This window comes from Antechinus flavipes, chromosome 4, assembly GCF_016432865.1.
Source record: "Antechinus flavipes isolate AdamAnt ecotype Samford, QLD, Australia chromosome 4, AdamAnt_v2, whole genome shotgun sequence".
NCBI classification, from domain to species: Eukaryota; Metazoa; Chordata; class Mammalia; order Dasyuromorphia; family Dasyuridae; genus Antechinus; species Antechinus flavipes.
In genome coordinates this window covers 179,960,723-179,975,085 of record NC_067401.1, presented here as the reverse complement: position 1 = coordinate 179,975,085, position 14,363 = coordinate 179,960,723, and the positions used below count along the sequence as shown (strand labels likewise).

The 14,363-nt window shown below is 35.1% G+C and overlaps 1 protein-coding gene across 5 annotated transcripts in view; it reads right to left on the bottom strand.

Annotated features, from left to right (window-relative positions):
* The window catches only part of WDR45B (WD repeat domain 45B), a 141,291-nt gene that overhangs the window by 110,971 nt on the left and 15,957 nt on the right, over positions 1–14,363 (bottom strand). For all 5 annotated transcript variants that reach the window (XM_051995648.1, XM_051995644.1, XM_051995645.1 and 2 more), the window contains exon 2: positions 6,005–6,079. In XM_051995648.1, coding sequence (XP_051851608.1) covers positions 6,005–6,079 — 75 coding nt within the window. The remainder of the gene's footprint in view (positions 1–6,004; positions 6,080–14,363) is intronic.

Below are 14,363 nucleotides of genomic sequence, written 5' to 3'. Positions count from 1 at the left end.
TAAGTTTAGGTTAATGGATAGATTATTGTGTATGATAAACACACACAGTTCTGAAGGAATGTGGATATCCCTTTGGTAAGTCAGATGATAATGTAAGTTGTTATGTCTCTTTAACCAAAATTTGGATAATTCAAGTCACATACCCTCAAGACCCTCATCAGAATGAGCCCATATTCCATTATACTATTTTCTCATTTGTTAATCAACTGGAGCTGATTGCCACACTAAGGAACATACTTCAAAGAGTATATAAACTGTGAACCCACCACCATGAGGAGTTTTGTGACATGTGACCTCGTCTATTAATAACATGCTATCATCAAAGTTCACTGTCTATACCAATAGAATAAAAATGAAATTACACTACAAAATGTGGCAAATCCTCAAAAAGATGTGAATACTAGATTGTGGTGTTCTTCTTCTTTAAAATATAATGGTTCTCTCTGGGAGCAGGTTTCTTGGGGAGGTTTTCTGGAGGCAGCCTTAGTTTCAGTTAAAAGTAATAACCACCCAAATGCAGCCAGCTGATAAAATGCAAATGTTTATTTTCTCCTTCCAAAATAGCCCGGTTAGTTTTTCTTAGAGGCCTATCTTTCTGCTTGGTTCCAAGAGCTTTGCCTCTGCAAGTCCTTTTTCTCTGCTTTCTTCAGCCAGCACCAAGTTGGAATGAATCTCTCTTGCCTCCAAGAGAGGGCTTGTGGGCTTCCTCCCAGAGTGCTTCTCTCCAACCCCTGGGAATGTTCCAAGGTAATTCTTTTGAAGCTCTAAAAGCTTTAATATATATGATCTCCCAAAGGTTGACTTATTGTGAATTTGGATATCTTATACTAAACCCTGAAATCTCCCAAACATGTGAACTCCAATGAGTACTTAAATACTTCTTGCTTATATGAGCTATCTAAAGTTGTGAACGCAAGCATTGTATCAATTCCACTGAGTTAACACTAGGATTCTAACATTTCCCTTGAGTTATCACCTTGTTTCAAGTCGAGTTAACACTAGGATTCCAACACTAGATTATCTTACTTATCTCCTGAGGAACCTGTATGTAGACCAAGAAGCAACAGTTAGAACCAAACAGTTTTTAGGTTTGGAAAAGGAGCATGATCAGGCTGTGTATTGCCATCTTATAGCACATTAGATAAAATGTCAGGCTGGATGAATCAAAAGTCAGAATTAAGGCTGCTGAGAAAAATACCAACAGATTCAAATGTGTACATAATAACACTGTGATGACAAAAAAAATGAGGAATTAAGAAGTTAAGGGATGAGAATGGAAAAGCTGACTTAAAGTTTAACCAAAAATAAAACAAAACAAAACAAAAAAAAAAAAAACAAATTAAGATCCTGTCCAGTGACTTCCTGGCAAAGAAATAGAAGCATCAGATTTCATATTTTTACACTCAAAACTCAGTGCAGATGGAGAGTCCAGCTATGAAATTAAGAGACACTTGCTCCTTGGAAAGAAAGCTATGGCAAATTTGAACAGCATACTAAAAAGTAATAGTCCACACAATCAAAATTATGGTTTTTCCAATAGTAATGTATGATTGAACTATAAGGAAAATTGAATACACCACAGAATCAATGCTTTCAAATCGTGGTGTTCGAGAAGACTTGCACAACAAAGAGATAAAATCAATTAAAATTAAAGAAATTAATATAAATTAATAATAATAGAAATTAATATAGACTATTCATTCAAATAAATAGAAACTCAAATACTTTGTCCACAAAATGAAAAAACAGGATTCACAGGAAAAGACCCTGACACTAGCAAAGACTGGAGACAAAAGCAGAGACAGTAGAGGACGAGAAGTAACAAACATAAGCATGGACAGACTTCAGGAGGAGTCTTCAGGAGTGACTTCAGAAGTCACCTGCGGTGCTTTGGTCCAGAGTCACAAAGAGTCAGATATAATTGAAAAACAACTACAACAGAAGTGGACTAATTTTGTTCTAAGAAGTAAAATGAGAAGTAAAAAAATTATCTAATGATGTTTTAATAGCCATTAATAAACAATGATGTCAACACATTTGGAATCCAAGTTCTCAGTAGTTAGGAAAACAGAAGTTGGAAAAATATTAAACATATGTATCAATAGCATCCTTGAGGGAAAGGCAAACTTTTCCTTACAATTTACCACTGAAAACAAAATCATATAAGCAAATTAAGTCAGGAATTTCCAAACTTTTTAGATCCCATTAGTGAAAATTAGTAAAAATATTTTGATGACATACCTCAATATGTGTATATTTATATATTATATATGCAAATATATACATATTATTGCCCTAATAATTATATATATTGTAAAATTTATTATAAACATGAAAAATGATCCTAGATTTAAGCAAAGAGCCACTGGAATTTACTGAGAAGAAATTTATTAAAGTTTTATATATATATATATATATATATATATATAATATATATATATATATATATATATATATATATATATATATATAATAGTGAGATTACTCTGGATGGAAGCTATATAGAGGATAATATAGGAAGAGACCAAAAAAGAAGCTATTTCAATAGTCTAGTTCAAATGGGATGAGATGGTTGATTGAGTAGAGAGATGACATATGCAAGACATGTTGAGGACAAAGAAGTTAAAATATTTGGCAGGTGAATGGATGAAAATGACTGGCTATCTCAGGGAAATTGATATGTAAACTGGCTTCCAATTCTCTAACTGGTTGATAACATACTGCTGGCATGTTCCCCAAGAGTGCCTACCCCTACTTTGGAAATAACTAGACTAAGGTGGAGATCCCACTATATTTGTTTTGTTGATTATAAAAAAGGATTTGATTGTATAGGGCAAATATAATAAAGTGAGCATTTATGCTGCATTTTGACATTTGCAAAATATTTTCATTTGATACTCACTCATTTTACAGATGAAGGTAAATAGGATTAAGTGTCAGTTAAATTTGAACTCACAAAGATGGATCTTCCTTACTCCAGGCCTAGTACTTCATTCACTGTGCCACCAAGCTGCCCCACTGACTATTCCCTTATTTTCACTCCCATTCCATTCACTCATCCCACCATAAACCTAACCACTACTTCTACCATGCTCTTTGGAATGTCTGCTCCATAAATAACAAATTTTCATTTTTAACCTTTTCCTCCTCCTTCCATTTTCTAGCATTCACTTGCCTAAGCCCTCTCCTGATGACATAGCTTCTCTGACTACCAACACTGATTACACTTTCATTTGTACAACCAACTGGTCCTAATGCCATTTAATTATGAATGGGAGGGGAAGCTGGCACAAAGGATAGAACTTGAGTCAGATAGAACATGGCCCTTGAGTCAGGATGACCTGAGTTCAAATTTGGTTTCAGATACCTGATACTTAGTAGCCATGTGATCCTGGGCATTTAACCCCAACTGCCTCATCAAAAAACAAATAATAGACCCCATCATTACTCAGCAGATGCCTCTCAAATCTACATAGATAGTCCTGCATATCCAATTGTCTTTGGATAGCTCCATCTCCATGAGATATTCCCAACTCATTACATCCACTTCAATCATTTTCAGTCATGTACAACTCTTCATGGCCCCATTTGGGGTTTTCTTTGCAAAAATACTGGAGTGGTTTACCTTTTTCTTCTCCAGATCATTTTACAGATGAGGAAACAGAGACAAATAGGGTAAAGTGACTAGTATATGTTTGGGGCCAGATTTGAACTCATGAAGCAATTCTAGCAATCTAGGACTGCACCCTTTAATTGCCCCCATTATATCCACTTCCTCTAAATTTGCCCACCTTGCAAATTTCACTATTTGTCAAGGGCACCACCAATTCTTCCAATCAAATTATTTACTGAATGCACATGAAAATGAAGTTTCATTTGGCCTCTGTACAAGAGCACTGCATTCTCACACAAAGCAACACTAAGATCGGGTTTTCCTTCTAACAGGATTCTATGTAGATTATTCCAAAAATCTTATCACAGTTAAGCTATCTTGAGCTACTAAAACTTAAAATATTATAAATACTAGGATTTAAAAGGAGGTTCCTTCTATACTGAAAATTCCCAATGACATTTTTAATAGTATGAGACACTCCAAAAGAACACAAACACTACACATCAATCAATCGACCATATGTGCCAGGCAGAGTACAAAGTGCTGGAAATACAAATAAAATAATACTTACTCACAAAAAGATTACATTGTAGCAAGGGAGATAATAAAAATAAAGAGAATAAATACAAAATAAATGGATACTAAGTAATTTAAGAGAGCATTAGCAGCCAGAAAATTAAGAAATGCCTCATATAGAAAGTGGTACTTGAGCTGTGTTTTACAGAAAAAAGATTCTAAGATAGAAATGAAGAGGAAATGAATTACAGGTGTGAGGAACAAAGACAAAGAGACCAGAGATACAATATATGTATGAGGGGCAGAAAAAAATGCCAAGGTCTTTGAATCATAGAATGCAAAAAGGGAAAAATTAAGACTGTGAAGGAAATCAAAAGCTGAACAGAAGAGTTTAAATTTTATGCTAGAAGCAAGAGTTAGTCACATAGGAGGGTCACATCATAGATCAGGAAAATTACTCCGCAATGTAAAGGTTATATTGAAATAAGGAAAGTTTTGCCCCAGAGAAAACAATAATCTAAAGAAGAGGTGATGTGGTACTCATGTGAGTGAGAAAAGAGGGTCAGATGTAAGAGATGCTGTGATGTCAAAAACAACAGAATCTAGTAACTGATTAAATATATAGGGTCAGAGAGAGTGAGCTAAGGAGAAAAACCAGATTATGAAATTATATTATAAAGTCAAAAAATAATGATACTTTTGACAGAAATATAAGACTTTGGAAACGGGAAGCTAGATGGTGCAGTGCATAGAGCACCAGACCTGAAGTCAGGAGGTCCCGAGTTCAAATCTGACCACAAACACTTAACACACTTTATAGGTGTGGGACCCTGACTTAAACCCAATTGCCAAGAAAGAAAGAAAGAGAGAGAGAAAGAGAGAGAGAGAGAGAGAGAGAGAGAGAGAGAGAGAGAGAGAGAGAGAGAAGAGAGAGAGAGAGAGAAAGAAAGAAAGAGAAAGAAAAAGAGAAAGAAAGAAAAAGAAAGAAAGAAAGAAAAAAAAGGAAAAAAAAAAAGAAAAGAAAAAGGGAAGGTTTAGAAGGAATGATAATAGGCCCAATTTTGGATATGCTGATGTCTTCAGGATATACTGTTTAAAATGTCCAAAAGGCAATAACACTACAGTATTAAAGCCCAAGGAATTTAGATCTGGTGATACACAGAAGTTGATGCAAGCTGATAAAATTAATATGTGTAGAAAAAGAAAAATAGGGGCCTAAGACGGCGCCTTGGGGAACAACCACAATTAGGAAACAGGATCTGGAAATTGAAACTTTCCAAGGATGCAGAGAAGCAATTAGGTAGAAAAAACAAGAAAATAAATAAATAAATAAATAAATAGATAAATAAATTGAAAAACAGCCACCAAGTTTGGCAACTAAGAAATCATTAGTAACTTTAGAGTGTTCAGTTTCAATGATGAGGTCATAAGACAGACAACATATGGTTGAATACAATGAATGCAGATGACTTTCCAGGAATCTGGTAGGAAAAAAAAAAAAAAACCTTCACATGATGGAGGATACTACAGTACGTTTGAAAGTAAAGAAAAAAACAGTAGATAGGAATAGGTTGCAAATCAGAAAAAAGAGAGGGAATGATTAAGGTCAAAATATGGAAAACTTAGGAGGTGAGAATAAGGACAAATATAGAAGATTAGCTTTGGAAAGGAACCATGTTAAGTTTAGAGATGGGAAAGGAGGAGACAGTGGGAGATGACATGAAGAGGTTTTGAGAGAAGCAAAGAAAATATAGATTCTATTAAACTTCACAAAGGTGATGGGGAAATAACATTTTCTTTTCAAAAGACTCCAGGTAAATATTTGAGAATTTCAGAATGGAAGTGAAAAATAAACTCCTGGTACACATTCCTCACCTTGTTTCTCTTTTTCTTTTAGTGGATCAGTATTGTAGACTCGGAATCCATTTTCCATTCCACATGCAAAGCAACCTAAAACAAAAAATGAAAGAGAAGCATATTATTAGATTCTATGGAATTATTTACTAATCAAATCATGTCCAAAAGATAAAATTGATATGGCATCTGAAAAATAAAAGAAGTCTTTTAAGAGCAAATTAGAGGGCTTTTTTTGTTACTCTTATAAGAGTAAATCAGAATTCAGTTTCTCAAATATTCAGTTCATTTTTGTAAATTCCCTATTACGAATACACATGACAAAAAAAAAAAAAGTCATATCCAAAAAAAAGTTTCGATCTACAATCTGAATTTTTCTATCAGGCTTTTTCATCAAAATCTTCTGAAATCAAGGTGATCATTGGGTGATAATCATGGTGTTGATTAGAGTATCTGACACTTTCAAAACTGAATGTCTACACTGTTATTCCATAATTTGCTCTCTTGGTTCTGCTTACTTCACTACATAATTTCATATTTTTGTAAAACCAGACCACTCATTTTTTACAGCACAATTACATTCCATCACATTAATGTCAGAATTAATGCGTCCCTCTCCCCAGTTCTTTTAAAGTGGTAAAGCTAATACTAATATTTTTGTATATCTGGATCCTTTGTCTCTTTCTTTAATCTCTTTAGAATATGTGGTATAATTGAATAAAAAGGTATGTGCTATCAATAGCTTTTTGAGCATAGCTCCAAATTTCTTTCCAGAACGGATGCATCAGTGGACAGCTCCACCATTCGGGTCTTGTTGACTCGGAATCAGTAAGTATACTGTTCCCATAGCCCTTTCAACATTTTTCTGTCATTTTTATCAATCTAAAGGGTATGAGGCGGAACCTCAGGGTTGTTTTTATTTGCATTTCATCTAAATATTGGAGAGTTCAATTATCATCTCTATGAAAGTGTCTCCCAAATCTACTATCTATTTGTCTTCTTTCCCATCATGAACTGCTTCTTAAGATAGCTTCATTTGAATGTCCCTTAAATGTCCCTTAAACTCAACATATTGAAAACTGAACTCCTTATCATGCCCCCAAATCCTATTTTTCCCCCAATTTCCTATTAATATTGAGAGTACCACCATCTTCCCATTCATCCATGAAAACAACCTCAGGGTGAAACCTTAACTTCTCACTTGCATGTACACAACATATCCAAGCCAAGGTTTCATTATTTCAGTCATCTAAATATCATATATGCAATCCCCTACTTGCTACTGACACAGTCAATGTTAGTGCAGACCCTCACCACCCTTACACCAGGACTGCTTCCACTCATCTCCCCAGTACAACCTATACTCTCTTGAGTGGCCAGTGATTTTCCTAAAGTACAGGTTTGTCCATCATCCTGGATACTCAATAAATTCCAGCAGGTTCCTATTACCATCAGGTAATATCCTTTAAAATCAAAGTTTTCTGTCTTTTTACTCCTCTTTCAAATTTCTTTCTTCAATACGATCCTCACACACAACCATGACTCCTCAATTGTATGCCTTTTCACTGCACATTTTTTTGCATACTATTTCCATCTGAAGGTGATCTCCTTAAGAGAAGAGACCATATTTGTATCTCCACTGCTTTTGATAGTGTCTGCTACATAGTATTTCCCTATTGCTTGCTGATTAAATAAAATAATTCTTACAGAAGCATAACATCTCTTTATTTCTCCACTATAATATCTTTAACCTACTAGAATTTGGGCTTCCCTCCAAAACTATTCATCCTTCTGATTTCCGTATTTCTGTCTATGATATTAATCATTTCCTTAATTTCCCTCTCTAAATGCAATTTTGGTCTGGCTAACTGCTACATACTGACAATCATGGCAAGAAAAACACCAATAGATGCTCATGAGCTATAAATCAAAACACTCTCTAACTCCTTGAAGTTAATCTGGATTTTTTTTTTTTTTTGAGGGAATTGGAGAACTGGAAAATTTAGCTGTGCTGTAAGAGACCAGCACGCCAGTATGATTAAGAAAATAACTCCTGAGTCTTATGTACTACCACATAATCAAAATACCCTATAAAAAATTCAAACAGCATTATTTTTAATGGAGAAACACTAGAAGCATTCCCAGCATGACCAGGGATTAACCTGGTCATAAATCATATTATTAGTTTATCATATTATCAATTAACAATTATTTATTTAGTACTCAGTGCAGCTACACTAACCTACATGCTGTTCCTACATGCCTCAGATGTCTCTGTACATTTCACTTTCCTAACCCCCTCCTTAGAATAACGCGACTACAAAACTAAGTTCAATTCAATTGTCACCTTCTCAGGAAACCCCTCTCAGATCCCACAACTGCTAATATCTCCCCTCTCTAAGGTGGTTTTCCATCCACTTTGTATTTCACATGTACCTATGAATATACATATCTCCCCATTAAAATATAAGTTTCTTGAGAGCAGTAATTGTTTTTTGCTTTTTCTTCCTATTCTCTCCCAGTGCTTAGCACATTGCCTGGCATTAGTTACATGAGGCAGCTAGGCAAGTGGACAGTACTAGCCTTGGAGTCAACAAGACCCGAATTCAAGTCCTGTCTTAGACACTCACTAGTTGTATGATCCTGGACAAATCATTTATCCTTTTTGTGCCTCAGTGTCCTCACCTGTAAAATGGGAATAATAATACTGTTATGAAGATTAAATGAGATAATAGATGTAAAGTAATAATAAAAATAAATGCTGACTAGGTAAGCCTTGACTTTATGCCAAGAATGGACCCAAACAAAGTCCCTACCTTCAAGAAACCTACACTTGAATGGGAAAGGCTATGCACATAAAACAGGCATATACAAGAGACACTGAAAGTAAATGGAAAATAATAAAGCAAAGAGATTAATAGCTAGAGGGAACAGGATTGGCCTCTTGCAAAAGTTGACAATTGAGATGAGGCTTAAAGAAAGCCCCAGAGATTCCAGAAGGTGAAAGAACATTCCAGGCACTGGAAGTCAATGCAAAGGCACAGAGAAAGATGGAAACATCTTATGTAAGGAACAATAAGAAAGTATTATTAGGTCAAAGTGTTTGTGGAAGGGAGCAAGAGAAAGCTGCAGCAATGATGGACTGAGTTAGAGCAAAACAGCTGTAGAGTAGGCTACAATGGGAAGAAGAAGCCCTCAAAACCAGCCAACAAGCAGGGTCAAAACTAGAGCATGAATTTAGTGGTCAAAGACATCCCAAGATGGCCACTCTCAGGTTAATTATTGAAGCATTTTTTTTCCCTCTTCAATGGAAAATTTAAAAGTGTTACTTTTCTTTCTCTTCTCCCTGAATCTCTCCACCTAGAACAATTCTTCTGTCTTTATACACTGTGGACTGCCAAATTCAATTAGAGAAATAAATGCAACTGTGCTACTATGTATCATATAAATTTATATTTACTCTCAACTACACTCCCACTGATGAAAGAAAAATCAATGGCCTTTTCTCAGTCCGCATCCTTCCTGAACCCTCTGCATAATCTGATACTGTTGACCATTCCCGCAATTCATTCTTCTCCAGGCTCCACTTCTGAATCACTAGACATCTTTTACACCAATATATGAAATTCAAATAAAAATGGATCCATGTGGGCAGCATCTTGATTTATAATATATAAATTAACTAGATTGCCTTATACTTTAATTTATTTGTTAACCATTTTCCCATTATATTTAAATCTGGTTTTGGTTGCATTTCCAGTTATTAGTACTCTATGCTATTCCTCTTCAATCCATCCCTGAAATTGTAACACTGCAAATTATACTCAGGGCAAGTTCACAACCTTGACATCAACCTTGCCTTCCCTCATCTTTCATTCTATTTATTAAGTCTTAACAATTCCCACTGCAAATCTCTTACATCGGTCTCTTCATTTTCTCCTGACCATCACCAGACCCTCAATGAGGGTCCACTCAATGAGATTATTTTTAAACAGCCTCCTAAACGGACTGTTCTATTCCAGCCTCTTCCTTTTCCAAGGCATCTTCCACACAGTTGCAAAATTAGTATCTCCAAGTCCTCCCTAAGAATCTTCAAAGATTTGTTATTAATACAAATAAAACATAAACTCCTCAGCTTGCATTCAAAACCATTCAAGATCCAGTTCCAATTTACTTTTCCAGGAAAATTTCATAGAACTCACCGAGTTCTGCAGCAGCAAGATGGCACAATAGAGGGATCATTCTATTTTTTTTTTCTCAACAGTATTTTATTTTTCCAATTAAACATAAAGATAATTTGACATTCTCCTCCAAACAACTTTACACTTTAATTTTCACATAAGGTCAGGGTAAGACACTTCTTTAGATAAAGAAACTTAAAAGATCTATGACAGTGGGGTAGAAGCAGGAACATTGTGCATCTGCTTAACGAATGTGGCAATGGAAGGAGGAAGGAGGGACAGGTAGCAACCATAGCAGCAGCAGTGGCAACAACTTCAGGAATTCTCACTATCCAAAGACAGTAAAGGGATTTGAAAACTGCTCAGAAAGAAATCACACAAGATTCCTAATTCAGGGTCTTAGTGAAAGATTGGCAATTCTACCACCATTCATTACCCAGTGAAAACAGCAGGGCAAAAAAAATTGAAGCATGGGATAGTGACTCAAGAGATCTTTCTGCATACTCAAAGCCAAAAACATCAAACTCCTTGTCTACATCTTGAATAATTTTCAAATACAACAGAAAATTGTATAAACAGATATTAATTTCATCCTAAATCGTTGTATGCTGAAAAAAATTTTTATATTCTCTATATTATTTTCCATTCTTTTATATATTTTAGTACCTATATAGAAAACAGGCGATATCAAAATACATATCCCCTTCATTTAGTTATGCATTTATTTTGTCTCATTTATTTTCTTGAGAGACATTCTAAGAAAGTATCAAAGAAGCTAGCCAAGGATTTTTTCAATTATGAAAAGAATAGTGAAAAATCTTACCAAATTATTTGCATTCGCTTCTTAGTTAAAAATTCAAATTTTTAAAACGGCACCAACAAAACTATTACCATATATACTCGAGTATAAGCCGAATTTTTCTGCTCAATTTTTGAGCAGAAAATCCCCTCCTCGGCTTATACTTGAGTCACTAGATAAAACATGTGTAAATATCCCTTTGAATGCCTCCCCCCCCCCTCTCCCGTCGTGTTTCCCCCTCTCCCCCCCAGTATACAGCGCGAGTGCTGACTGTGACACTACACGGCCGGCCATTGCTACGGTGATGGGGCTGTTCCTGTAGTATCACGGTCGGTAACTGGACTGTATACTAATGCTGGCAACTGCTCTACATATGTATACCGGCACCCAGCTCTCCTCCTCTGGGGCACCGGTGTGCTACCTAAACCTACTGATATAATAAGTTTTCCCAGATTTGGGGGTTAAAATTAGGGGCCTCAGCTTATATTTGGGTCGGCTTATACTCGAGTATATACGGTATGTCTTTTCCTGCTATAGCACAGTAGTCACTTTGGTGCAAATTGACTCCTTGTGAAAATATAGTGCTTTCTCTAGTAATATTATCATTGCTGGTTTTTGGGTTTTTTTTTTTTTCAGTATTTCATTTTTCCAAATACATGTTAAGTTTCAACATTCACTTTTGTAATAAAACTATGTATTTTAAATTCTTCTGCCTCCCACCTTTATCTCCCCTCTCCCCTAAACATCAAGCAATCTGATATAGATTAAATATGTGCAATTCCTTTTAAACTTATTTCCATATTCATCATATCATATAAGAAAAATCAGACCAAATGGGGAAAAAACCCACAAGAAAGAAACCACATACCCCCCCCCAAAAAAAAAAGGTTAAAATACTATGCTTTGGTCCACATTCAGTCTGCATAATTCTCTCTTGACACAAGTGGCATTTTCGATCCCTAGTCTGTCGGAAATGCCTTGAATTACCTCATTGTTGAGAAGAGTCAAGCCCATCAAAATTGATCATCACATAATCTTCTTGTTACTGTGTACAATCTCCTGGTTTTGTACCCACCCACTCAATTTCCAGTTTCTTGCCACTACAAAAAAGATCTTTTCCAAGTTCCAAATTGTTCTCCAGAGTATTTGGATAATTTCACAACTCCACCAACACTGCATCAGTGTTCCAGTTTTCCCACATCCTTCCAACGCTTATCATTGCCTTTTTCTATCTTATTATTAATTAATTTAGGTATGAGCTAGAGTTATTTTAATTTGCATTTCTCTATTCTAATGATTTGGAACATTTTTTCATATGACTAGAAATGGCTTTAATTTCTTCATCTGAAAATTCATATCCTTTGACCACTGGTCAACTGAGGAATTACTTATATTCTTAAAAATTGAGTCCGTCACTAATACATTGTTAGTGAAATTGTGACTACATCCAACCATTCTGAAGAGCAATTTGGAACTATGTTCAAAAAGTTATCAAACTGTGCATACTCTTTGACCCAGCAGTGTTACTACTGGGCCTATATCTCAAAGAGATCATAAAGGGAAAGGGACCTGTATGTGCACAATTGTTTGTGGTAACCCTCTTTGTAGTGGCCAGAAACTGGAAACTGAGTAAATGCCCATCAATTGGAGAATGGTTGAATAAATTATGGTATATGAATATTATGGAATATTATTGTTCAGTAAGAAATGAACAACAGAATGATTTCAGAAAGGCCTGGACAGACTTACAGGAACTGATGCTGAGTGAAACGAGCAGGGCCAGGAGATCATTATATAGTTCAACAACAATATTATATGATGATCAATTCTGATGGACCTGGCCATCTTCAGCAATGAGATGAATCAAATCAGTTCCAATGGAGCAGTAATGAACTGAACCAGCTACACCCAGCAAAAGAATTCTGGGAGATGATTATGAACCACTACATAGAATTCCCAATCCCTCTATTTTTGTCTGTCTGCATTTTGGATTTCCTACACAGGCTAATTGTACAATATTTCAGAGTCTGATTCTTTTTGTACAGCAAAATAACGGTTTGGTCATGTATACTTATTTTGTATTTAATTTATACTTTAATATATTTAACATCTACTGGTCATCCTGCCATCTACGGGAGGGGGTGAGGGGAAGGAGGGGAAAAATTGGAACAAAAGGTTTGGCAACTGTCATTGCTGTAAAATTACCCATGCATATAATTTGTAAATAAAAAGCTATTTTAAAAAATTGAGTCCGTTTTCTCTATATATTTTGGAAATAAGCCCTTTATCAGAACCAATGGCTGTAAAAATTTTTTCCCAAGTGATCCTGGGCAAGTGACTTAACCCCAATTGCCTCAGAAATTTAAATTTCCCAGGTTTCTACTTCCCATTTTATATTGGTTGCATTGTTTTGTTCGTGTGGAACATTTTTATTTAATGGAATCAAAATTATCCATTTTGCATTTTCTAATAATCTCTACACATCTGACCACTGAGACTATCTCTTGCTCTACTAATTATAATCTCTCCCTTTATGTCTAAATCACAAACCTATTTTGGCTTTATGTTGTTATATGATGTTAGATGTTGGTCAATGCCTAGTTTCTGCCATACGATTTTCCAATTTTCCCAACAATTCTTGTCAAATAATAAGTTCTTATCCCAGAAGCTGGAGTTTTGAGGTTTATCAAATACTAGATGACTTAGAGTCATTTACTATTGTGCCTTATACACCTGATCTATTCCACTGCTCCACTATTCTATTTTCAATAAAGTAGTTTAAAAAAAAAATCAACTAAGAAGGAGGAAATATCAGGAAAAGAAATGAGAGGAATAAAAGAAAACTGTGAGAAGAGAATTAAGAGCTTGGTAAAAAAGGGAAAAGAAAAGAAAGAGAAATGGAGAAAGAGAAAGAAATAGAGAGAAAGGGAGAAAAGAGAGAGAGAGAAAGAGAGGGAGGAAAAATTCATTGATCACCACTTGAAAGAGATCTCAAAATGAAAACTCCAAGGAATAATATAGTCAAATTCCATTGCTCCCAGGTCAAGGAGAAAATACTTCAAGCAATAAAAGAAATTCCATAAATAAGCTCCCTAAGAAAAAATCCTGTATCATATGGAATTGCAAGTTAGTTCTACTAAACATTTAAAGAATAATAAATTCCAATACTATATAAACTATATGGAAAAAAAAAAAAAACAGATAAAGGAGTCATGCCAAATTCCTTCTGTGATACAAATATGGTTTTGATACCTAATCCAAGCAGAAAAAATAAACAACTAGAAAGAAAACCCAAATTCCATAATGAAGTGATACAAAATTTTTTAATAAAATACTATCAAACTAAAGAAGGTAAAGGGACCTTTATGTGCCAAAATGTTTGTGGCAGCCCTGTTTGTAG